This window comes from Pollachius pollachius (assembly GCF_949987615.1).
Source record: "Pollachius pollachius genome assembly, chromosome: 3".
Lineage (NCBI taxonomy): Eukaryota > Metazoa > Chordata > Actinopteri > Gadiformes > Gadidae > Pollachius > Pollachius pollachius.
The window spans coordinates 49,895,819-49,922,826 of record NC_136936.1 but is presented as its reverse complement, the minus strand read 5'-3'; the positions used below and the strand labels follow the sequence as shown (position 1 = coordinate 49,922,826).

Here is a 27,008-nt window from a genome sequence, read left to right as displayed (position 1 = left end):
CTCATTGCTTTCTGATATCAAAATAGAGTGATTTATTTGAGACATCGAGTGACTTCGTTTTGTCGTTGAAACAGGCGACCAAACCCTGAACAGGGGGGTGGGAAACAAGATGGCGGGTCTCACATCACTGGCTCCTCGGCGGGCCAAGATGGCCGCCGCCACCAGCCCAATTCTCAGTCTGACACAGACAATAGTGGCTCTAAGCCAATTAACAAGCCAAAAAAAAACAGTGAGACATCCATCGACGCCAGAGTACGACGAAAATTAAGAGACGAAAAAGGAAACAAACCGACAAAAAAAAGAATAAAAATCTGCAATAGGCCGACTCTCTGCGATTAACGCCCACAATCCGAGAAAAGTACACCTGCTCCAACAAATGCGACCGAAAGGGAACCAGACGGAGAAAAGGCTCACAGTAACGACGTTCGCTGCAGTCGTGTCTGGTGGTTTTTACAGCAGAACCCAAACGAGAGCAGCAGAACCTACCCCCCCCCCCAAAGCTCTGCCCCCTGCCCAGGCCTTCTGCAGCAGGTCCGGATCCAGCTGTCTGCACGGTGAGGGGACCTCAAACCCTCTCTGGCCACAGCAGGACTCGTCTCGTGCTTTCATATCGGACCCCTCACTCATCCTGCGGGGGGGGGGGGGGTGAAACAGAGCCTAGAGTCCTGTTGTTGGAACGTGGGGAACCAGAGTTCTGCAGGACATTGGGACCTGGACCAGGGAAAGGACGTCTGTGTGAAGGGGTTAAGGACGACCGCGGTCCATCCCTCCCCCATCCCTGGTCCTCGACGGACGGTACCCGATTGGCCGTCAGTACACGGTGAGATTACATGGCCCGGGTGTTGCCGTGGTAGCGGGCTTCAACAGATGGCCTTAAACTGTACTGTATAGAAGCATATATACACAGTATATAAATCTGTGTTCGTTTCAGTTCAACCAATTGACGTTACTTTACATTCATTCAATTTACATCCGAATTTGAGAAAACGCAGGTAGGAAAAAAAAACGGCACTTTACACATCGCGTGGTCGCTCTCCTCGCCGGGTCGAAAGGGCCGGTTTAAAAAAGAACGTTGAAGAACCAACGGCTGTTGGTTCTTCCTCCTCTCTGAGACCTCGATGTGAGGATGATGAGGATGATGACGACGGGGCCGTTTCCTGACGGCGTCTCTTACTGACAACTTTTAGGCGTCCCTTTGCGGAACAGAGTTCTTTAAAACAAAAGGTCGGTTCTCCGCCGCCGAGCTGATGCGGCAGCGCGGTCGTCGTCGTGGTTAGCAATCACCGTCATCGACGCTGATCGTTATTCACCCTCGTCGCGCCCCGGAGGCGACGGTGAGGACATGAACACGTTCCTCAGATACGGAACTCTGAGTGACGTAAACAAATAAAAAGAAACAAAATAAAAAACCAACAGAATAACAACAACCCCTCCATTTCAGCGTCAGAAGCGGCCAAGCGAGCACGGCCACGCCTCCTCAGTGGACACATACACAGGTGGGCGTCGCCCCGCAGCAACAGGGAGGGGGGGGGGGGGGGGGGGGGGGAGACCCGGGCACTTCCCGGTCGGGACATGACTTCAAACCGTACGATAAAAAGCCTCGCTAAAAGGAGTGCGATCGAAGGAGAGTCAGTCCTGTAGACGTCGGAGCTGCCTTCTTCCCGTCTGTCCCTCACAGGAGTGTCCGTCAAACAGCTGATCACACACACACACACACACACGTCCGCTCAGCGCGGAGGCTGACTGGTGTCGTGTGGTTTGTTTTCATCTTTGTCTTCCTTCAGAGCCTGGGGGTCGTGGGGGTCTTGTGTGTGGGGGTGGGGGGGGCGTTCACTCGCAGCCCTTTAATAAACCATTTCAAATGTTTTCCGCTGAACAAACACGGCCCAAGGCCGACGTCTCTCGTCCGAGGCGTTATTTTCGGAGATCCAGGACGCAGACCTGGGGGGGGGGGAGGAGAAAGAACACGCCATTAAAATGTCATCTGCCGTTGGTTTGGTTGTCATTTAGCAGACGTGTCGCCCACATCGACTCAGGTCATTTAGCAGAGAGGGTGAAGGTTCTGTCTCAGTGCCCACATACCCAGTGCACTGTCCTGTTCTGTCCCAGTTCACCATTAGCAAGACTAACCACTGTCCTGTCCCAGTTCAGTATTAGCAGATTACCCGCTGCACTCTCATGTCCTGGTTCACCATTAGCCTGATTATTACCCTACCCACTATCAGGCCCCAGTTCACCAGTAGCTAGTCTACCCACTGTCCTATCCCAGTTGACCATTAGTTAGTTCACCCACTGTCCTGTCCTATCCCAGTTGACCAATAGCTAGTCTACCCTCTGTCCTGTCCTATCCCAGTTCACCATTAGCTAGTTTACCCACTGTCCACTCCCAGTTCACCATTAGCTAGTCTACCCACTGTCCTGTCTTGTCCCAGATGACCATTAGCTAGTTCACCCACTGTCCTGTCCTATCCCAGTTCACCATTAGCTAGTTTACCCACTGTTCTGTCCAGTCCCAGTTCACCCACTGCCCAGTCCCCGTTCCCCATCAGCTCGGTTCAGCCTGACTGAGTGTGGTGCGTGGGGGACGTCCGTCCGTCCGTCTTACCGAGCCGTCCGAGGCGCTGGCTCCGACCTTGTCCCCGGTGCTGTTCCAGCAGACCTCGAAGATCCCCCCAGTCCCCCTGTAGCTGTGCACCAAGGCCCCGCTCTGAAACAGAACCACCACACACCAGTCAACACCAGTGAGCACCAGTCAACACCAGTAGGCACCAGTAGACACCAGTGAGCACCAGTAGCCTCCGTCCTCTGAGCACATCGGAGGTGATCTCCCGTGGTTGTGCTGTGAGAGACGCTCTCCGGGACACGGCCGCGATACAGAACCAACCGAGATGGAGAACAGAACCGCAGGCAGATCTACCCCCGGTCCCCGGCCCGTACCCACCCCCCACCCAGCCTCCAACATCAACTTCTAGACTCTGGTCTTCTAACATGAGTCGCCACATCGACTGTCCAAGCAATTACTTTAATACAATTTCTTTGATATTTTCCCCTCTGACAAATGATGAGCTCTGTCCACCAGTGGCTGGGGCCCGGCGGGGCCCCACACTCCTTGCCCGGGCCCGGGTTCCCCACACTCCCTGCCCTGGCCCTTGGGGCCTCACACCCCCTGCCCTGGCCCTTGGGGCCTCACTACGCCAACCCACCATGGTGTTCCAGATGTGCACCGACTTGTCGAAGGAGCCGCTGGCCAGGTGCTGTCCGTCGGGGCTGAAGGCCACGCTGTACACCGGCTCCTGGTGCTTGGTGAGCGTGTGGATGCAGACGCCGCGCTCCACGTCCCACAGCCGCACCGTGGAGTCGAACGAGGCGCTGGGGGGTCAGGGGGGAGACAGCGTTAGGTCAGTGTTGTCTGCGCCCTGAGCAGTGATCAAGATTCAAGATTCAAGTATTTATTTGTCACATGCTTAATTTGAGAAACAAGATCAGATCAGATCAGTGAATGGCAGTGAAGTGATTGAACGTCAGCGTCTCTCAACCGTTCAGACGAGGTCATAGAAATAATACAAATGTGGAAGAATCAAATGATTCTGATAATGATCAGGGCATGAGGCTGTTAAGCTCTGATAAGGTATCAAGGGTAGACGCAGAGTGGACAGGCTACTACAGGAGCATGCGGGCTATTTGTTGTATTTGTTCATAGACACATAAAACACACTGCTTAACTCCCCCACACACACACACACACCTAGAGCCCCCCGACAAACACGCACACTCCCACAGCCCCCAACACACACAGCAGACTGGTGGTTAGTGGGATTTTCGCCTCCCAGTCTAAAGGTTACAGCCTGCAGACGGATGTCTCCAGTAGCCTCAACCCCCCCCCCAGGTCTCCATATAATGAGATCCATCTGAACTCACTGTGAGCCCTGAGGGTTTAATGGTCACACACACACACACACACACACACACACACACACACACACACACACACACACACACACACACACACACACACACACACACACACACACACACACACACACACACACACACACAATGAGGCATTTAAGGTCTTTGGCCCAAATTTTGATATAAGTGTGTTCGAGTGGAAACCATGATTCTGGGAAATCTTTGTTGTTTCTGAAGCCAAAACAACATGAGGATTTGTTGTCCTGTGAAAATGCTCTCACAGAATTGTAATTGAAGTGAATATTTCGCAGGCATCATTTTGTGTACTGCATAGAGAGATGGAAGCGAAAGAGCCATCAAAACTTTGATAACGTAGGACTAAAATATTCTAACGATGTGTCTGAGTTTCTCGCGCGCCAGACGCGGTGTGAACGTCTACAGCGTGCGGTGCTGCTGAAGGCTGGCACTAACGAACCAGAGGCCGTCTGCAATTAGCACGTCTGCCTCATCAGCGATATTCACAGACACGTCTGATCGAGACTGCCTGGGGAGTCACGCGCAGAGAAAGTCAAATAAATAAAAGATAATGAAAAGGAATAGAGTTTAATTAAAATCTATGGCTTATGAAGAGCGCAGTGCGTTTAACTAAACGTGTCTTTAGCCGGATTGCATAATTGCCTCATATTTTGGCCAACCTAACCAATCTAACCTAACAGTACGCTCTAACGCTAATGATTCACTGTGCCTCATTGGATACACCCTAAGCCAATCAGAGTGCTTTTTACATTCCATAACAACTCTCTGCCTAAGTCATCTATTTGACTCAGGCACATCTGGCGCTAAATACAAGATGAACCTTAAAATATGACTTAAGCAATTATGCTATGAGGCTATTGATATATAGATCTATAATATAATAGATTATAACGTGCTGCTCTGCGGACAGCAGTTCTACATTCACGTGTCTCCGCAGACAGGCGGCTGCCCCAGATCCAGCCCTTACTGAGCAGGGTTTTGGGGGGGTACTGGGGGGGGGGGACCCACCTGGCGAGCATGATGTTGGCGTTGGGGCTGCCGGTGCTGGGCCCGGTAGGACTCCACTTGATGGTGTAGATCTCCTTACTGTGGGCCTGCAGGTCGTGAACACACTGGTCCTGTTTCATGCTCCAGATCTGGGGAGGAGAGGAGAGGAGAGGAGAGGATAGGAGAGGAAAGGGTAGGAGAGGGTAGGAGGGGAGGGGAGGAGGGGAGGGGGGGAGGAGAGTAGAGGAGAGGATAGGAGAGGAAAGGGTAGGAGAGGGTAGGAGGGGAGGGGAGGAGAGGGGAGGAGGGGAGGGGGGGAGGAGAGGAGAGGAGAGGAGAGGAGGGGAGAGGAGGGGGAGGGGAGGGGAGGAGAGGATAGGAGAGGAAAGGGTAGGAGGGGAGGGGAGGAGGGGAGAGGAGAGGAGAGGGGATAGGAGAAGAGAGGGGAGGAGAGGAGAGTAGAGGAGAGGAAAGAGGAGGGGAGAGGAAAGGAGAGGAGAGGGGAGGAGATAGGAGAGGAGAGGGGAGGAGGGGAGAGGAGAGGGTAGGAGGGGAGAGGAGAGGGGATAGGAGAGTGGATAGGAGAAGAGAGGGGAGGAGAGGAGAGTAGAGGAGAGGAAAGAGGAGGGGAGAGGAAAGGAGAGGAGAGGGGAGGAGATAGGAGAGGTGAGGGGAGGAGGAAGGGACCCACACCAAGGGGAGGGAAGGACAGCAGAGGAGAGGAGAAGATAGGGGAAGAGAGGGAAGGAGAGAAACGAGTTTAAGATGCGGTAAGGGAGGTTTAACAGCCGTCATTTGAGTGCAATTTGTTCCAAAACGCCACCGCCATCCGTCAGCCATTAGGGAGTGAAATGCTCTGTGAGAACGTCTGTTCTGCTCGACCGCTTGCGTCTCTGTAGCAGAACGTTTTGCCTTTGGCTCGTGGCTCGTTTGTGATCGATTGGTTTCGGGGAATCCTTCAAAACAAAAACTATACATTTGTACTTGTTTATTTGTTTATTTCTGTGAGTTCGTCCTCACCTTCAGGGTCATGTCGTCGGAGCAGGACGCCAGCAGCATCCCTGAAGGATCCCACTTGATGGCGTTGACCTCGTTCTGCAGCGCGGAGACAACAGGACAGACCAATCAGCTCAGGGTACCAGAGTACAACAGGACAGACCAATCAGCTCAGGGTACCAGAGCACAACAGGACAGACCAATCAGCTCAGGGTACCAGAGCACAACAGGACCGACCAATCAGCTCAGGGTACCAGAGTACAACAGGACAGACCAATCAGCTCAGGGTACCAGAGCACAACAGGACCGACCAATCAGCTCAGGGTACGAGAGTACAACAGGCAGACCAATCAGCTCAGGGTACCAGAGCACAACAGGACCGACCAATCAGCTCAGGGTACCAGAGTACAACAGGACAGACCAATCAGCTCAGGGTACCAGAGCACAACAGGACAGACCAATCAGCTCAGAGCACCAGAGCACAACAGGACAGACCAATCAGCTCAGAGCACCAGAGCACATGGTAAACGGGCTGCATTTACATCCTGCTCTTCAAACGAGGGGCTTTAAAATGAGAGCCTCACATTCACCCATTCACACACACATTCATGCTCACATTTCACACACCGACGTGGTGTCGGCAACGCACTGTGACAGGCCGCTCAGTGGGAGCAGCCAGGGTGTCCTGCTCAGGGACACCTCGACACCAGTGGGAGCCGGGAATCGAACCAGCAACCCTCGGCTTACCAGGTAACCCGCTGCACCTCCTGAGCCCCGGCTGACCAATCACGTGGTCGAGGCGGCAGGGCTGGGGCGGGGCCAGGAAGAGGAAGTGGTGCTCACCGTGTGGCCCTGGAAGGTCTTGAGCGGCCGGTCGCTGCCCAGCCGACACACGTGGATGCACATGTCGGTGCTGCAGGAGGCGAAGGTGGTGTTGTTCTGCCAGTCCACGTCCAGGGCGGGGGCTAGGGGGGGGCACATGGGTTAGACCTGAGGCAGGCCAAGGGCCGGTAGGGGGCCTCATGGGCCTGACATACAGTGTGTGTGTGTGTGTGTGTGTCTGTGTGTGTGTCGTTGTCGGTGTGTGAGTGTGTGTCGTGTGCGTGCGTGCATGTCTGTGTCGGTGCGTGCGTGCGTGCGAGTCTGTGTGCGTCTCACCTGAGTGGAAGGGGAACTGCTGCTTCGCCTCCCCTGTGTGTGCGTCCCAAATGATTGTCGTCTGGAACGGGAAATAAAAGAGAAAAGAAAACGGTCTGATTAAATCACAGCGGCTGCGAATCACGGCGAGTTGACTCATCTCTCCGCCGAAGCGAGCGTGTCAGCGGTGAGACGTGACGTCTCATCGAAGTACCTTATCTACACCGGCGCTGAGAATAGAGTTCCCCTTCTTGTTCCACTTCAGCGCGAAGATGGGCCCCTTGTGCTGTCCCAGCGTGCTCGCCAGGTTCCCTGAGGGACGACAGATGACAGACCGCTGGGTCAGAGGACGAGCAGAGCGACGAGGGCTCAGACAGACGGGGCTCAGGTGTCCCCGCGACACCGCGGATCAGATTAAGATCCGCTCAAAACCCACCGTCCTTCGTCCAGATCCGTGCGAAGCCGTCGTAGGAGCCGGTGGCCAGGAGCGTCCCGTCACTCTGGGAACGGAAAGAGGAGTGTTTCAGTTTTTAGTGCCGCTCGCCGCAGACGGCCAGACGTGCGGACAGATGGTGATCGGCGCCCGGGAGAGCGAGCCCTTACATTCCAGTCCAGCGAGGTCACGTCTTTGTTGCTCGGGACGTCCTGGCCGCCCTCGCGGATGCAGTGGCGCAGGACCAGCTGGGTGGAGCTGGAGGAGCCGATCTCGTTCAGGTCCCAGATCCGTGCCGTTGAGTCCCCCGAGCTGGAGGGAGCACACACAGCAGGGGTCAGGGGGTCAGGCCTGGCGCGGCGGAGCCGGTGTGAACCGCCTAACAATAACCCGTGTGTATCAACGCAGGCCCTAGACCCACACCACGGAACCCTGATGCGATTGATCCGTCACCTGACCCAGAAAATGGGACGGCCATTTAAGAAACCCAGTGGAGCACAATGTCCTGGCAGAGGAGAGGAGGATTGTGATTCACAGGAGAGGAATGAATGGCGGTTTAAACGATTCCCCTGAACAAAGAGAGAGGGAGGAGGAGAGAGAGGGGGGGGGGGAGACAGAGATATAAAGAGAGGGAAGGAGACAGAGAGAGGGGGAGACAGACCGAGGGAGGATGACTGATAGAAAGAGAGGGGAGACCAAGAGAGAAAGAGAGAGACAGAGGGGGAAAAGAGAGACTGCGGAAGAGAGACAAGTGTGCGAGACAGATGATAGTGAGAGAGTCCGAGGGAGACCGGAGAGCGAGACAAGCCGAGAGGAGGGTGTCAGACCGACACAGAGGAAGATGGAGGGAGGGAGGGAGGGAGGGAGGGAGGGTGGCTCACCCAGAGGCCAGCAGGTCGCTGACCGGGTTCCAGGCGCAGATAAAGACCTCCGACTCGTGGCCCCGGAGCACGGTGGCCTTGCTGGCTGGGATCTCCACGTCCAGGTCCAGATCCATTGGCTCCCCGTGGTGGTCTAAGGGGCACAGCCAGACACGCACTGTTAACGAGCTACTAACGAGGTCTGCTTCGACTGCTGTATCAACGCCGGCCCCTCAGCTGAGGAGACGCTTTTATGCGCCTTAATCTGAAAGGCCTGATCACCGCCGGTACACAAACCGCGATGCTAATGACACCGTGCCACACGTAAATATGCGTGCCGAGTCCTGATGGATGGCCTAATTTATTCTCAGACAGTTTAGTGTGAGCCTCGCCTCCTCACAGTAAACCATCGCTGCAACCATCCGTCTCCTCCCACACTCTCTAGCTTCGGCTACACCTCCGCCTTCTCCGTCCTAAACATCTGCTGGTGCCGTTTATGCTTTCGAGGAACCCGCAGAGTAGCGACATATTTGTGAAACTTGAGACATAGACTAAGGATGATATCATGTTTACATATGCTGCAACTTCAGCCTTGGAGCAGCTGTACTCTGAATCTCTTTACAGTTCACCAGCCAGCACCCCGTCACCGTTTAAAATGCTTTGCCTGTATGTGTGTATGCATGCCCCCAATGTACTCCTGACCATCCCTGGAAGGAAGGGTTCCTTCTCATATTTCTTCCTTGCCAATTCAGGGAGTGTTTTCTTGCCCTCTGTGGGGCAGGGGGGTGTCATAAATAAATGGCCTGTTAAGCCCTTTGAGACCGTACCAGTGATTAAGGGCGAAACAAATAAAGTTGAATTGTAGTTGTATCCAACGCAGGCCGTTCCTGTGCTCGCTGGTTAGATACCAGCTTCTGGTTGGATACAAGCTTCTGGTTGGATACAAGCTTCAGGTAGGATACCAGCTTCTGGTAAGATACCAGCTTCTGGTTAGACACCAGCTTCTGGTTAGACACCAGCTTCTGATTAGACACCAGCTTCTGGTTAGACACCAGCTTCTGGTTAGACACCAGCTTCTGCTTAGATACCAGCTTCTGGTTAGATACCAGCTTCTGGTTAGACACCAGCTTCTGGTTAGATACCAGCTTCTGATTAGATACCAGCTTCTGGTTAGATATCAGCTTCTGGTTAGACACCAGCTTCTGCTTAGATACCAGCTTCTGGTTAGATACCAGCTTCTGGTTAGATACCAGCTTCTGATTAGATACCAGCTTCTGGTTGGATACCAGCTTCTGATTAGATACCAGCGTCTGGTTGGATACCAGCTTCTGGTTAGACACCAGCTTCTGGTTAGACACCAGCTTCTGCTTAGATACCAGCTTCTGATTAGATACCAGCTTCTGGTTAGATATCAGCTTCTGGTTAGACACCAGCTTCTGCTTAGATACCAGCTTCTGCTTAGATACCAGCTTCTGGTTGGACACCAGCTTCTGATTAGATACCAGCGTCTGGTTGGATACCAGCTTCTGGTTAGATATCAGCTTCTGGTTAGATACCAGCTTCTGCTTAGACACCAGCTTCTGGTTAGACACCAGCTTCTGGTTAGATACCAGCTTCTGGTTAGACACCAGCTTCTGCTTAGATACCAGCTTCTGCTTAGATACCAGCTTCTGGTTGGATACCAGCTTCTGATTAGATACCAGCTTCTGCTTAGATACCAGCTTCTGGTTAGATACCAGCTTCTGATTAGACACCAGCTTCTGGTTAGACACCAGCTTCTGGTTAGACACCAGCTTCTGGTTAGACACCAGCTTCTGGTTAGACACCAGCTTCTGGTTAGACACCAGCTTCTGATTAGATACCAGCTTCTGGTTAGATACCAGCTTCTGGTTAGACACCAGCTTCTGGTTAGACACCAGCTTCTTCCAACCATCATGAACCAGGACCTCCCACACCAAAGCCCCTCAGAGCCCACCCCCGGGTCCCCCACTCACTCATGGTGTGCGTGCCGTTCTCCTCGCCGTTGACCGGGGTCTCTCCGTTCTTGGGCGCCACGGCCTGGTGGGCGGGACTGGGCGTGGCCACGGTGCAGGGCCCTCCCCCCCCCCCCTGCTGCTGCTGCTGCGCCAGCTTGTCCCGGAACGCCTGTTGGCGCGTCTGCACCACGTCGGGCATCACGGCGTCGATGAGCGACAGCGACTCGATGGGCCGCCCGTCAAACACCGTGCCGTCCTGAGAGAGGGCGAGGGGGCGGGACAACGGCGGGGTGAGGTGGCTTTTATAGCACAGGTGAATCCGTGTTTCCAGTGTTGAGTTACAGCAGAGCCATCAAAGGGCTGCTTGATTACGGTAAACAATAGTCATCACCATTATTAGGGGTGCAACGGATCACAAAACTCACGGTTCGGATCGTGTCACGGTTTTTGAGTCACGGGTCGGATCATTTTCGGATCAACAACAATAAAAAAGATAACAAGACAAATGTGACTTTAAATAATTCTTCAAATGTGTAAAAACTAAATAAAGTGAAAAATTAGGCAATAATCCTATTTCCTTTCAACATAGTCAATATTTAAAAGAATTGCAACCTAAGGCATTATTCCTTCTTCTTTTTAACATCGATAGTAAATAATCCTGAATTAAATTCAGGATGTCTGCATTGCCTGGGGAGAGTTTAGAGTCTACACTCTCCCCAGGCAATGCAGACATCCTCATCTTTTTTTTCATCAAGTATGGTAGCGAAATACAGTTTCTGTCGTATTTTATTTGGCATTTTGTAAATCCGTTGATTTCTGTTGGAAGACTCATTGCTCATTGCAAGGGGGGTTGGTTGTAGTCTTTTCGCTCGGTTCTAGCCCTACTGTTGATACGGAGAACCAAGCGAAAAGACTACAACCAAACATAAACATTTCCGCTTCAATGGGATTTACGGAACGCCAAATAAAACATGACAGAAACTGTATTTCGCTACGCTACTTGATGATGTTGTAAATACCGGAATAGTCCTTTAAACATGCGATGATCACGTGAACGCACAACTTTTTTTTTTTATCAGCCGATCCGCGGATCACTTGCGTCCCGAACCGTGAGGGTTGATCCGTACGGATCACGGGTAACCCGTGAACCGTTGCACCACTAACGATTATTCAAACGATTCTTTTCGAATTTGAAAAACTTGAGGCATCCATTCAGTATTTCTCTCCGAAGAACTGTTTGCAACTGAGAACTTCGAAATTTCCCCTTAAAAATGAAAAAATAAAAAAAATCAAATAGAAAATGTTCAAATCGGAAATAATGTTAAAAGCTGTTCATCTTTGAAATTTCTATAAAACATTTAATGAATAATTATATAAAACGAAAAAAACAATTCAAAATTATTATTATTATATGATTATTCTTATATTAGTTTGGAGATTGTTCGAAAATCGCGATCGAAATGTGATTATTGGCACAGCTCTAGAAGCATCTACAGGGCCTGCGTTGAGGGCTCCATTAGCGGTCGGGCTGATTAAACAGAGCCTCTCCTGGTCTCAGAGAGACATGCCTCACAACATCGTTTGTCCCCTTCACTGTGTTGTGCTGACTCTGCTGGAGAGCATTAGTGGGAGTGAGCCACTGGTTCTCTCCTGCAGTCAATGAGCCAAAGTACGTCAGCTGATGGTTTAGGTTTGGAAGAGGCACGCCCATTAGCGGAATCAGAACAACGAACCGTTTTCTACCGAATGTCTTGGCGAGTTTGAGTTTAAGTGAAGCCAGGAGAGACACCTACGCTGCTATAATCACCCAGACAGGTTTGGTCCTTTAAATCCCAGCGGAACACTCTACTTTAATTAAACATAAAAAAATTTGACATCTTTGATTCAGTGAAAGGGCCAAAAAAACACGTTATCTTCATTTCCAGCTGTTTCAAATGAAACTCTCTGCATTTCCATCCAACAATTATATTGTCCTTCTTGTCTGGGTGGGTGTACAGCATCACGGCATGTCTGAGGACCTCCTTGAGGGACACCTCCTCCTCCTCCTCACCTCGTTGATGCTGATCTCCGCCTCCACATACTGGAGGCCCTTCTGCAGGATGGAGATCAGGGCAGCAGGGGGCACCAGCGTACCGTTGATGTTGGACTGGCTGATGTGGCTCTCGATGCCAAAGGTGAAAGCTGAGTGGGAGAAACCTGCAGCCAAATCGAATTAATTAGGTGTCGGGAGAGAGCCAAATAAAAACCCGGTTTGTACACAAACAAACACAGCACAGACATCCTAGTGGGGGCGGGGCTTCACCCCCCCCCCCCCAGGGAGAGAAACAAGCTGCAGCCAGAGAGAGACGCGTCCATTGTGCCGACAACGTCTAACATGTCTAATGTTAACGTCGACATGTTTACGGTGACACATTTAAGATGTGTACAAGGCAGCGTCCATTTTCAATCGTCAGAATGCAGACGTCCTCGCCGCTCTGCTTTCAGAGTGGATGGGCGTGGCCTCCGGATTCAAATCAACCTGGAGTAGTGATGTTTACAGTATCCTGCATTCCAAGCTACAAAACAAACCATGGCGGGCCCCACAACCAAACAGAGGGGCACTGTGGGTCATGCGTTGTTCTCATGTCACTGAAGACATGAGGGGGTGCGATCTTTGTCAGAAGACGCAACCCTACTCCCACCGTTTCAATGTTGAAGGAACGACACAGAGATCCCATAACAAAGAACTCAGGACATATCTTCCATTAATCTAGAAGATTTCACTGTGTGTGTCTGTGTGTCTCTACCTGACTCCTGAAGATATCTGTACACCAGGAAGTTCACCTCGTCGCTGGTTATACTCATTTTAGTCGGGCAGCTGGCAGGCGGCACGCAGGAAGGCTTGGCTCACCCTGGGGAGACAAGGTAGAGGGGGGGGGGTTAGCGTGGTGCTGGCCGTTGTGGGAGCGATGAGAGAGACTCTTCCAACATTAGGCTGTTCATGTGGACCGAGCTGAGAGGCATTACTGTGACATGTGCTCTGTCTGTTGTCGTGTTTCTGATCACACACACACACACACACACACACACAGACACACACTTACGTCTACCACCTTCGCCCCAGAACCCACCTATAGGGGCTCGGACCAAGCAGCAGAGCAGTATTTCAAACCAGTTCTCAAAGAAAAACATTGAGTCTGAAATGCTCTCCTGCTAAACACTGGTGTCTGTGACCGTTTGGCACGGCGCTGCGGCAGGTGGTGTGTGATTGGCCGGCCAGGCCCGGGGAACAGGGAGGATATTGAAACGTCTCCTCTGCACAGAGACGACAACAAACAGGGTGAGAGGCCGGGGCCCGCAACATGAGTCTCTGGAATAACCTGGAGAACAATGAGGGGCTAGAGAGACCGCAACATGAGTCTCTGGAATAACCTGGAGTTATAACGACGTTTATCAAAGTATTGACCATCCATGATTGAGGATAATCGCATTCTAAAGGAACTAAAGGACCCATCGTTAGCGATGTGTACACAAAGGGAACACAAGAACAGCTGCAAACCACATCATAACGATGAAGGTTTAAGGTTTGACTCTAATTCCCTTGGAGAGGAGCAACATGAAGCGAGAAGCTTCTATGAAACCATGGCTGGACGGACCGCCGCCACAGAGTGCAGAGTTAGAACAGAGCGAAGGATGCGTGGAGCACTCCTCCATCGCCTTAAAGGACCCACTCAGGTTCCCCTCCGGTAGCGTAGCAACAAGCGGGAACCGGGGCAAAGCACAGGGAACCGCGTTGTGCCAATTACCAGCAGGCACGCCGCCCCACGTGAATTATTTACTCCTGCGACCGAGGGCCATTCTTCCGGAGGAGGGCCGGCCGCGCCGAGCGTCAGGCCCAAGACGGGGCCTCGCTTTGGAGCGCAATCAGAGCGTGAGGTATCCAGAGGACCGGTCCTTCTGTTACATCGGGACATGCCTGCCAATCAACGTCTCACTGACAGGCAGCAGAGGGAGGACAATGAAGGGCTGAGGCTCGTGCCTGCAGTACCGGAGAACACCACCGTCTTCACGGTCCCCTGGGGAGTCTGAGTCACGTGTTCGCTCCATTGTACGGTTTGATGCCCAGCGTGGTCGTATACCAAGAAACACACACGGCCATGCCAAGGATATGACTCCCCCTCAGAACAGAGAGGACACATCCAGCCCAGAGCACTAAAGGGTACATACAGCGCCTTCTTAATGGAACCCGTTCCAGGCTCTCCGGCTCCACCCCAGGAGGCTCTGGTAGGCCACAGTGTGTCCCATCGTCGTCCCATGAGACATGGAGTGACAGAGCGGGGCCCGCGGGCCACACTGCAGCAGAGACCAGCCATCGCCATGCCAGCGGCGACATAATGGAGAGGTTGTGTGAAGGGGAGTCCGTCCCCCAGCACTGTGTCCGCCACGGTTGTAAATCGCAGTGTCAGATGGGTTTGATAGAAAAAACGAGCAATTACACGACCACACCCTCCAAGAAAGAGAACCAAACTCTTCTTTCAGGGAATCGGCCACAAAAAGGAGCCAACCCTTCACTGGGAATGGACTACGAGGTTTAGCCCGGCGGGACGGGAGCCTAGTGGGCTTGGTATTAAGGAACGGGACACATTTCAAATCAGAAGGCTGCTGAAACCAGTGACAGAAGGCATGGGGGTCTGCATGGTTGCTTCAAGAGGGGACCGAGAAGTGTGCTTAAAGAATATATCCGCCATGAATTCTATTTTAGGATCGTCCTTTGTGAAGGACCATATGTTTCGGATAGTAGGAGACGTTTAATGTGTCTGTTAACGAAGACACAACTTGACATGCAAAATAGCTGTCGTGTGATCAGTCATTCCACTTCATTATCCCGTACGCCCGCGATGGGATGCCAACAGACTATCACACGGAAAGTATTAAAGAGAATACCGAACGTAAAATAAAAGAGCAAAATTCATTTGCTACCACACAGAAATTGAGGCACCATCTAAAGTTCTTATAGGGTTTGTCCATCCCAATGCATCATTGGATCTTTTATTGGCGATACTCTGTAATATTGAGAGGACTCGAGAGTTGTAGTACCGTAAAACCCTAAATCAATGTAAATATACTGTAACCTAAGCCAAGGAGAACTTTGTTTTGCCACGTCTTGCATGATAAAACGCTGGGACAGTTTCAAACACAGCGACGTCTCCCCATAATAACATATCACTGAGATAAATGACCAAATGAACAAAAAACATTACTACCAACATAATAATAATAAACATCACAATCCAGGGCTACCATGCTTCAAAATGGATCGGGAGCACAGGAGGCACAGCAGGACGGTCCATGTTGGAAGCACAGTGGAACTGACCTTGTGATGCATTACGATGTTGAAGCCCTGTTCCCTCTCTGTTCCCTCTCATTCTCAACAGTCAGTATGAACACAAAGCTAAGACAATATGCCCCCACGGTCCCCTCTGCAGAGTACAGCAGCATCAATGCTGACAGTCCTCCGGATTCCAACCCCGGCCTGAATAAATACCCAAGAACAAACACAACTATCCATCGACCGGGCCATTTGGGTGACGTCTCGTCAGCGCTCTGGGTTGAAGCCTAAACGGCCCCCTGCTGGGAGGCGACGAGGGGCCCATCTGTGGCCCTTGGAGGTCACCAGGGCCCGAGTGCCTGGCCTGCACACCGTTACTTAACGACAACAATTACTTAACAGCCTAAAGTGTAGTACGGGCTCCCTGGCAAGATCACCCCTCACAGCGAGATACAGGCTGTAGCCAAACTAGGGCACGTAAACAGCATTAGTCATGCATGGACCTGTGGAAACCGAAAACGCCAGCCCCCGCTCCGTTTTCAGCGAGCGGATTCTAAAATAGACTTGGAGCCCAACGGCATATTTGAAGAGCGGGTGTGAAGAAAATGGCGCGTGTTGGCCGATTTCCATCATCCCCACCCATTCATTATTTACGATGGCAGAAGCATTCCTCAAATCCTTTGTTCAGCCGTAGAGTACGAGATGTTCACTCAAGGACCACCACGAGGACCCTTTAAACCAACAACCTGACATAGCAGGGGTTTAAACATTGCATTCAATCACAACGGTCATATAGTTCTACTGTTCACTTAGGCAGGGCACTGTTTGACTGTCGAGTCATTAAGCAGGCGCCTTTATATATATTGTAATGACTCAACTCTTAGACTCCTTTTAGGACCGGTAGGGGTCACAGCTCGGCCAAACCTGCCTACAGTAGAACTGTGTGGATTGATGGTGACGACCGAGAACCCTTTGTCTTAGAATCGAACTCCAACCACATCCTGTCCTTTTACAACGTGGACTCACTTTCAATCTAAAAACCCGCAACTCTCCATCGCTGAACCCAAGATGATGACGATGCAGGCGGGCTTAACGTTTGTACCAATAACATCATGACATGTTTCCTTAACCATGTCATCATGACAGCTTCCCCTCCCCCTCAAAGCCTGTAGCGGGTTAACCCACAGCTGGCTAGCTGGTGTCTCACCCGCTTCGACGAGATCCAATCAACCCCTGACGCTTGGCAGCACATTCATCCTTTGTATCCTGTGATAATTACTCCTTCTGCTTGGAGATACGTCATCCTGCTCATAGCTATGAATGCTTCTTCAACTCATCTCTCATTGTATAAATACACGTGCAATACTTGCACGTATCTATTTTTAGACGACCCCTGGTAATGGAATCACTTTCTGCCGGGGTCGATAGAGTAGTCCTCCGAATCGGAATGATAAAATATTCTTCTAAAAAAAGGGAAGTCATAGTGTGCTTCAGTTTAAAAGATACACTAAAGGCCCTGGTTAGACTTTGGTCAATTGCTTTTTGGCATCAAACCAAGATCCCAAATCTCATTCATGACATTCACGCACAAAACAGAATTAGAAACGAAAGATATTCCGAAAATATTGGACAAATCCAAACACCAGCACACCAGCAGTGAGAGAGAGCTGCTCCGAATGAGCAGAGTGAGGCAGCGCTGCATTCTATTCTCGCATGGCGGGAGCCCATTTTCTCCTGAACAGTCACCCCCAGACAGATGTGCAAACAAGACCTGGAAACAGCAGCCATTTTCTCTTGAACTGCTCTGCTGAGTAAAACCCGCCTTTGAAGCCTTTGGTTGGGGCTGAAGGGTGGGGGCTCAGCGGTGGGGGAGGGGATGTGGAAGTGGGAGGGAGGGGGGGGCGAAGGCATGGGGGAGGACAAGATGAATAATGAACCTAGAAGCAGGTAGCCACAACAACCGCTTGTTCATTTATTCCTGTCCTTTCTGAATGAGTCATTTAGCGCCCTCGATATAGGTCAGGAGGCTGGGGGGGAATAGTCTGGGTGGGGGGGGGGGAGACGACACTTCTTACATACGAGCCGCGGGGCTGGAAAGCGTGTTCTTCTGCTGCCTGTCGGCTGTGTGACACTCTTCTCTCTCTCTCTAAGGTCGCCCGAGTAGATGCTGTGTTGGATACGAGTGGGTGAGTGGGTGGGCGGTACACCCGCAGTACCGCCACGATGCCATGGTCCCACGAGCCCAGTGACAACAGCGGGCCGAACGCCCTTACAGACGGCCGCCTCCTCGCTCGCTCGCTCGCTCTCCCCGCCCTGCGCGAGCCTTGCATCATCCCCGCCTCCGGTGAGAACGGGGCCGGGTTCGATCTAGCAATGCGTAAAACGCAGCCCGCCGCCGCTATGGGTCCCATGGAAACACGCTTAATGTACATTCTTTTGTTTAACCAAAGCACGCTGCAGGAGACGGGGGGGGGTGTTCCCCCGAACCCTTCCCCCAAACCCCCCTCTGGGGGAGCAGGAGAGGGGGAGGGGAGGGAGGATCACTAGGGGGGGGGGGAGGGGGAGGTGTTTGGTGGCATTAGCTCCTCCACCACCGACCCACGGCGGAACTATGATCCTTTCGGCCGCCGAAAGCCATTAGCATCTAATAGAAAATGACAATCCCCCCACAAGCATATTGACATCGTATGACATTCATTCTCTCCCTCTCTCTCCCTCTCTCCCCCTCTCTCTCTCTCTCCCTCTCTCCCCTTCTCTCTCTCTCCCCCTCTCTCTCTCCCTCTCTCCCCCCATAACCGCCAAAAGGCCGTCAGCAGGCTGTGGGGCTTAGCAACGTGGGAGGAATGTTGAAGGCGACGCACCACGGGGGTTCTTATCACCAGCCATCGGCCGCCCAGCGCTACGCGCCCCATCTCCACTTCCTGTGAGACTGCCTGCAGAGATCAGATTACGGCGAAACCCCCCCCCCCCCCCCGAAAAACACAAATACACTCAGGTTGAGAGCAATGGACGGGGGGGAGAAATCACAGAATGATCTGGACTTGTCCACCAGAAAGACTATAAAAGGGGACGTTGTGTGCAACACAATTGACTATCTCCTCGCCCGCCCATCCCCCACCATCTGCACCAAAGAACTGAATGTTCTCGCTGGTGCACAAGGGATGAGTCTCATCAAGGCGGCAAAACAAGTCCCCCCTCGTCGTGGAGCGAGCTTCACGTAGGTCACCTGACTGATCGCCGGGGGAGCCACACTGGTCTAGACGCCGGCCTCCTTCATCTCCACTGGTAATTGGTTGAAGAAGAGTGCGTCAGGGCATTACCGTTAATACATTTCTCAATTGAAAAAAAAAAAAGGGATATTTCCCAATCTTCAAAGCCCTCTTGTATGCGTGGTTCATGAGTTCAAGGCGGTCAGCAGTTTGCTCCTCGTTCCGAGAAGCAGGAGGGTGAAGCACAGGATGGGATGTTCGGGACACTGAGAAAAAAATAAAAGGTTGCATTGCTCAATATGAGCATGCAATGCGTATTGCAACAGAATTACCTCACAGATCTCTTTTGTTCCCCTCGCATGCACAGCAAAGCAGGAAGCCGCCCATCGACCAAAAGCATGTGCGCTGCATTTTAATAACGCCAATAGATCTCTCTGTGTGAGCTCCAGTCCCACCTCCAGGTTCAATCGAGTCCAGCCGGCCGTAGACACGTCCTGAACAAAGGAACCCATTTGCTGTTCAATAATTCATTTGTGTGTGTGTTTGTGTGGACAACAAATACTCAGTATAATGTTTGTTTAATGAATTAGGCGCTTAAAATCTAGGCCGCTAAAACTAGACGAAGCCACTGAGGTTTGCATATTTAATCCCATTATGTAGCATGATGATAATGTGCCACGAGTCTAGCCTACACGGGGGCTAAACTGGTCCCCCGAGAACAGGACATTCATAAACGATATGAATAGATCAGAAGGAAATCGTGTTCCACGTACCTTGTAAATGGCTGAATGATTATTCTGTGCTAATAATACTTTTTATTATCTATGATCTCTATCTGGAAATTTACCAGCCTCACCGACACACACACACACACACACACACACACACACACACACACACACACACACACACACACACACACACACACACACACACACACACACACACACACACACACACACACACACACACACATTAAAACCAATGGCCAAGGTTTTTGTATTTATGATTTCGTCCAAGACCTGGAGCATTGCAGGAATACGGAGCGGCACACATTGATACACCAACATAGGTTATAAAACTGTTGCTATGGCGACCAGAAGATCCTGCCTCTCCCACGTCAACAGCTGCTCATGCCACAGCAAAGAGAGAGCGTCTCCCTCTCTCTCTGTCTGCCTGTGTCTCTCTGCCAGACTCTCTCTCTCTAAAAGGCTGATCTTCATTCTGAACCATACCTGGGATTCACGAGGCACATGCAGGTAACACGACCCGCAGGCTACACACAATGGCTTCCCTTCAGCAGGCATGAGCGTCCCTCATCAGGGGACAGTGTGTGTGACACACACACACACACACACACACACACACACACACACACACGTGTCAGAGTAGTTGGATATAAATTATGTAGTTCCAATATTCAGTGACCTACAATGGATTTGATTTGACGTTTTTGCTCTGCAAACTCTTTGGGACCTCTATATATCCGCATTAGACAACGCATTTAGAATCACTTGGGAAAACGGGACTATTTTAAAGCCGAATTATTTTCTAAAATCATAACGTGAAGGAAATATGCCAAAGTGAAACCAAACGAGAGTAAATGTTCTCGTCAGTGCCAGCAGCTAACTGTTGCTAAATTGAGCATGTCTAAAAAGGGGTGGTTTAAAACAGATTTCCACAAACCGAGTTATTTCCATCCAAAGCAAGACCAGGCCAACTGCTCTGCATCCACCAAAGACACAGAATCTTCACAGTGGAAGCCTTGCAGAAATGGCCTGTTTCAATCAAAACGTTACGGGCTACGGGATACAACAGAGACAACCAATACCACAAAACACCATGATGGAAATGGTTCATCCATTTGAGGAGGTTTTCCATTTATCACAGCTGCTGTCGCAGCTCGTTTTACAGTTGCTCCCCTTGTTCAGGATCACAATGACCAAAGAGAAGTCTAGTCTGGGGAGGCCTGCCCTTCGTTCTGGCTTGGAGAGGATTCATTTTCCTGCAGGACAATGATCCTAACATCCATTAAATACACACCAAACATGGAGGCCAAGGAACACTGCGGACCGCTGACTAGAACGGCATCCTGGGCCAAACCCCAGCCCCTTGGACCATGATGGGAATATTGAAGGAAAGGAAGACAAAACTGTACTGTAACCCACTTTAAATACCGCCACGCTCTCTGGAAAGATGTGGTTTCTTCCAGATCAAAGTCAACAGATAAAGAATGCAAAAACGCCGGGCACATTTCGCGACAATCCAAGACACGTAATGGTTGCTCATCAGATCGTGACATAGATCAACATTGAAGTACAAAGCGAGGAAAACCAAAAACCGGTCTTAATCTAAATAGTAATTCACACTTTCCTTGGCAGACAAGACACACCCTCCCACCGATCATTCTGCCCCCTTTGTCCAATCTGGCTAATGATTAACAAACTCTCTTTGTGTAATGATTTACGGATATATCTAGTGGCGTTTTTCGAACAGCACTCCTGACTTGGCCGCCATCCATGCCTGTGATTGTGTGGTATGCGAGTCACCATGAGGAGCTCAACGCCAACACAGGTTCCACACTGTATAGCGTGCCGAGGGACCACTGCCATGCTGTTCCTCTGAGGGCCCGCAGCACGGTGGCGTTCTGTTTAGAGGTCGGCTCACACACGCAGCAGAACTCCAAGCCTCCGTTCCAAGGCCTTTCCTCCACAGCGACGAGATAACGAAACCTCTGACTGCACTTTCCCAGGGTCACCAACAGAACGCCTCCGGTCACTGTTGAGATTTGCTTTCATTCTTTGAGAGCGTATGGTCAGCGCTGGTTGGGAAATAGAAACGGTTAACTAGATTGCACAATATACAATCAAAATATTTTTTGAAGAGGTATCATTGTATCCCTGAATTGATAGATCACGGTTTTACCTTTGGATATATGTCTACGTTATACACATTGCCAACCATCCTTAATAATCCAAATAATAATCTTTATTAACCAAATAATACAGATAGATTAGCATGTATTCCTGGATGATAAACCATCAAAAAGATGCCTCAAATGCTGTCAGTAAACTTTGGAAGTACAGGTTTCAATCAAAGGCCTTACGGCCGTTTTGAAGGCTAAAAAAATACCTCCTTTAAAACCTGACGCGTATAATAGATTAAATTGATTCCTTTTGCCATGTTCCTTGAACTTGATAGAGGCCTGATCTTACAAATGACTACACACACAGGGAAAGAAGATGACTTGATTGTAGTGTCCCGTCAATGGCTTACACTTACACATTCGACTCACAAACAAACAATGAGGTCAAAGCACACATGGCAAGAATGATTATCAGAACCAACTAGAATTTAAAGAAACACCACTATCCTTAGAGCAGCAGTTAGTACTTGGGAAGGCTGTTATTTCAAGGGGAATGTTCATTTGCCAATTGGCATGCGGCCTACACACACTACATGCGTTTTTTTTTAAGGGTGGGGGTGGAGTAGCTATCATAAATAAATACTGCTGCAGAAATATTTGGGAAGTCAGATAGTGAACTGCAGGGCGGCTTTGACTCTGGCCTTTCTCTGGGACCTCCATGCCCAGCCGGCGAATCCACCACCGACCTCTGAACGCTGAACCACAAGGCTAACACAACACACCGCCTGGGTCTGCCGTGGGACCCCCGTGTGCACCGTCCTCCCGTCCCAAAACACCAGCTCTGAGCCCTCTTCACCACGCGGCCATCTTGGCACTAATCTCCAGCCAGCAGGGGAACAGAACACTGTATTCTGAATCCATTCTCCCACCCGGCTAATGTTAAGATCCAATATGATGCCAAGATGGCTGCGAGTGAATGAGGCACATTGGAGGGCGTACTTGGATTACTTATCCAGAATCCCTTTGGGCTCTAAGTGAAAGGACTGACTTGAGGCCAATCCCGAGAGATGACTCATCAATCGCTTCAGAAGCCACCACTGAGACCAGAGGCTGAGCGGGTACATTTCAAATCTTATCACTGAGGGAGAAAAAAAAAAAAGGCGACTGTCCTTGTGGGCAATCACGTTATCCATTTAGCGCTCCAGGGAATCGATCCAGACGTACACCACCCCCCCTTTTGAAGGCATTTGATCAAAATAGTAGTAGTAACACAGCAGCCACACAACACCAACATAGTAGCCACACAACACCAACATAGTAGCCCCACAACACCAACATAGTAGCCCCACAACACCAACATAGTAGCCCCACAACACCAACATAGTAGCCCCACAACACCAACATAGTAGCCACACAACACCAACATAGTAGCCCCACAACACCAACATAGTAGCCACACAACACCAACATAGCAGCCACACAACACCAAAAGAGTAGCCACACAACACCAACATAGCAGCCACAACACCAACATAGCAGCCACACAACATCAAAAGAGTAGCCACACAACACCAACAGAGTAGCCCACACAACACCAACATAGTATCCACGCAACATCTGAATAGTAGCCACACAACACCAACATAGTAGCCCCACAACACCAACATAGTAGCCACACAACACCAACATAGCAGCCACACAACACCAAAAGAGTAGCCACACAGCACCAACATAGCAGCCACACAACACCAACATAGCAGCCACACAACATCAAAAGAGTAGCCACACAACACCAACAGAGTAGCCCACACAACACCAACATAGTATCCACGCAACATCTGAATAGTAGCCACACAACACCAACAGAGTAGCCCACACAACACACTATCCACACAACACCAACACATGCACACATCAACACCAACAGAGTAGCCACAAAGCTGCCTCAGGTGGGTGAGGCTCCAGGCCTGCATGCTATCAGGTTCACACCCTCCACGCCGGGTTGTAGACCCCAACGTTCCCAAAGACTTAACACCACAACCCTAACAGCCCGCAGACCTCCACAGTGAACAGAGCTACAAAATGGGCCAGGGTACCCAATTAGGCCCTAATAAAACGGCTTTGTTCCTCTAACAGAGAGCAATCAAACTATTTTCCAAATGGCGGTGACTAAAGCCTTTACTGCGCATACTCAAATCAAACGGCCATAGTCTTTAGAAGATGTAATCATATTCAATTCAATCTTTTAAAAAAGAGAGGGGGTGATTAGCCTTAAGAAAAAGGCTGTAAAACGACGCTAGGCGGATTCAACTATTCACTAGTTCCCAACCCTAGGGTGGAAGGGAGGAGGGAAGGTGATATGACTAGAGTGGAAACCTCAAGGTAAGTCAACATACTTCCATGAAAGCAGTGCCAAGGTCGCCCCCGGATCTCCGAGCTATGGGTATTAATGTCCCTATGTGAGGGATACTATGGCATGGCCAGGGAAGGGACACCATACCCCAATTAGAGATGTAGGCCAATAGCAACAGCGAAGACACGCAACCGCAGCTTTCGAGAACACAACAATCACACAAAGCAGCCCTTGGGTTGAGTATAGTCCAATTCTACTCTGTGCTAGTTTGTTATGCTTCCATTTTCATTATCTCTCATTTAGGCCTTAATGCATCCACATATTTGCTGATCATACACATTTGGATGTTAGTGTAACCGTTGGCGCAACTATACTGTGTGCCCTATAGTTGTATCTTATATGCAAAATAGCTTAAGTTCAGAAACATGGTTTGGAAGGAAAACATAACCAACATGATGCCCCGATAACCTAGTGGAGGAAGTCGCGTGACATCCATCTTTGTTCATGACAGACATCGTTAGCAAAGCCTCCACCAGCATCCTGAGAAGTGACACTCTTCCAACCACAGCAACATCTTGTACAGTTAAATGTAGACCACTTCCCCCCCCCCTACACATGCGCAGTCTGCATGGCACAGGGGAGCATATCACTGCCATGTCACTTTAACTCACCATTCACAGTTCAAAGAGACCATTGCCACTTTTTTGATACATTACTTTAGGGGTTAAGTAGTCAACATCACACAATTAGCCAACACAAAGTTGTCTATTTCCATCTTCAAAAAGTTGTTATGGTTTACAACGTGGACAGCAGATCTACTTTTGATGTCAGAAGTAGAACGACATCAGTTGTACGAGTTTTATTTCAAATAAAGAGGTTAAAACGGGAACTAGGGCATTCATTTTCACACACGTGTGAAGTCTCTAATGTGTGTGTGTTTGCTCGTGTGTGTGTATGCGTGTGTGTGCACGCGCTCGTGCTGCTAGCTTCGCGTGCCGGTGAAAACCATCGCAACAATAACTAATTTTACGAAACATAATTACCTCACGCGTTCCCCCGAATAAACGCACGAATTTGTTCTGACGTCTGCGTAAAAAAAGCGTCGATAGTAAAAGCGGGAGCTCGTGCTGCTTACCTTTGTACCAGAGTGAGCTCGTGGTGTCGGCCAGCTCTTCCTCTTCCACGAGCGGCACCTCCAACTTCAGCGAGCCAGCGACGACTTTCCTCCCATTCCGCTGGTTATTATTATGATCATATCTCAAGTTCCCACCGCGGGTTTAATCACGCTGTCGACTTTGTAAGGGGTGAGGGGGCGGTGTGGGGGTTTATGCATATAATGTGTTCACACGCTCACGCACGCGGTTTATTGACTCGAGTCAGCCGCCGTGGGTAAGTGACGACCAAAACACGCTCGCTCTCTCCCGGAGTCCCAGCCTTCTGAGGGGAAGGTGGAGAGACAGCAGCGACTCATGGGGGGAGGGGGGGGGGGGGGGGGGGAGAGAGAGAGAGAGAGACAGAGAGAGAGAGAGAGAGAGAGAGAGAGAGAGAGAGAGAGAGAGAGAGAGAGAGAGTAGTGGCGATGACTGACCTTAAACCTGATCATTTATTTGAACTGACTTTAAATCGGACGTCATTGAGTATTGTATGAGCAACAATATGTGTTATTTGTAACCTTGGAAGGGTGTTAACAAAATAGCACTTTATAAAAAAAGACAATACTATTTGCATAATAAACAAATGTTGTGAGCCCACCAATAACGTTTCTAAATTCACATTCCAGAATAGAAGTTAGATATTTTATATTTGTATAATTGTTGGTGGAAGCATGATATAACGGGCGTTCATTTGGCGTAACAACGTAAAGAACGTCGACTATAGTTTATCATTTTCCCGAGAAAAGACGGATAACCTTGCTTTAGTGTTGGCGTAATGATAGCGCTGTTTTTACGGGTTCAGTAGCGGAGATCTTCGCTTAACGCAAACCCGAGCACGAAGTGGCCTCTGAGCCGGCTCCCCTCCCCCAACCAAACGCTGTTTTGCGCCTGGCCGGTCACATAGCGGCTGATTAATTCTCCTTTCGCCCTGCTCAGTCATTCAGATTTGGAAAGTAAATAACAAGTTGACATCATTACGGCTCCACATTGGTGTGACACATTCCTCTGGTTACCGTATACCTGGATGTATTTGCGCACCGCTTATTTAAAATATAAAACGTAGTAGGCCTATACATAATACCGATTTGTCTTTGTTTAGTTTACCAAACCGACCATTGCCACATAAATATTCTGTCAAATTAGACACCTGGTTGTTACTTGGGTTGTAATCAAGCGCCAAAGAGTGTATTTAAAACGCTACTTTCATTTAGCATACTACATTCTTGCTGAATGTGCATGTATAGAAAATCAATATAATTTAGACTTGCAAAACGAATCAATGTCCCCATCACCTAGCTCTGAAAAGATGCTGTGAGATACAGTAACACACATCTCTGGACGGACGGACGAACAGACGGACAGACAGACGGACAGACAGACAGAAAGATGCAGCCCAGTTCAATGCTTAAAGCTAAAGTCCTTGGCTGGGGCCCAGGCTAGGACGTCCCCCCCCCAGACCTCAGTGCCCTCTCCCGTCCTCACCGTCCCCTCCGTCATTATGATCAGAGCAGAAGCTCAGGAGCCTCCGTGTTGAATCCTAATCGATACTCCAGCTTTGCGTAAGTCCCTTGTAGCAACAGCATTGCTACAACTTGTCACTTAAAGAGGCATGTCTATGGCTTATGCATTTAGGTGTAAAAAGCAGTGTTTTACTCCACTGTAGTAGGACGTATACTCATCCTGTATGGGAGTGAACTTAGCCAACGCAAGGTAAACAACAAAAAAGACAATGTATAAGATGAAAGGGGCGAAGTAGTAGGATTGATAATAGACCAAATATAGAC

The 27,008-nt window shown here is 50.2% G+C and overlaps 1 protein-coding gene across 3 annotated transcripts; it reads right to left on the bottom strand.

Moving 5' to 3' along the window:
* Positions 1-26: 26 nt before the first annotated feature.
* Positions 27-25,489, bottom strand: tbl1x (transducin beta like 1 X-linked). 3 transcript variants are annotated; one of them, XM_079733326.1, is made up of 16 exons: positions 25,206-25,489; positions 19,307-19,345; positions 13,121-13,225; positions 12,385-12,530; positions 10,353-10,590; positions 8,380-8,512; positions 7,669-7,810; positions 7,502-7,565; positions 7,280-7,377; positions 7,087-7,147; positions 6,772-6,893; positions 5,953-6,027; positions 4,954-5,081; positions 3,204-3,369; positions 2,606-2,707; positions 27-1,941 (listed from the first exon to the last, which is right to left on the bottom strand). In XM_079733326.1, the coding sequence occupies exons 3-16, from the start codon at positions 13,176-13,178 to the stop codon at positions 1,915-1,917; spliced, it is 1,560 nt and encodes a 519-aa protein (XP_079589452.1). In that variant the 5' UTR covers positions 13,179-13,225; positions 19,307-19,345; positions 25,206-25,489; the 3' UTR covers positions 27-1,914. The 3 variants fall into 3 exon arrangements, with proteins under 3 accessions (XP_079589452.1, XP_079589451.1, XP_079589453.1); XM_079733325.1 differs by lacking the exon at positions 19,307-19,345; XM_079733327.1 differs by lacking the exon at positions 19,307-19,345 and having other exon boundaries at positions 25,114-25,210.
* Positions 25,490-27,008: the final 1,519 nt, after the last annotated feature.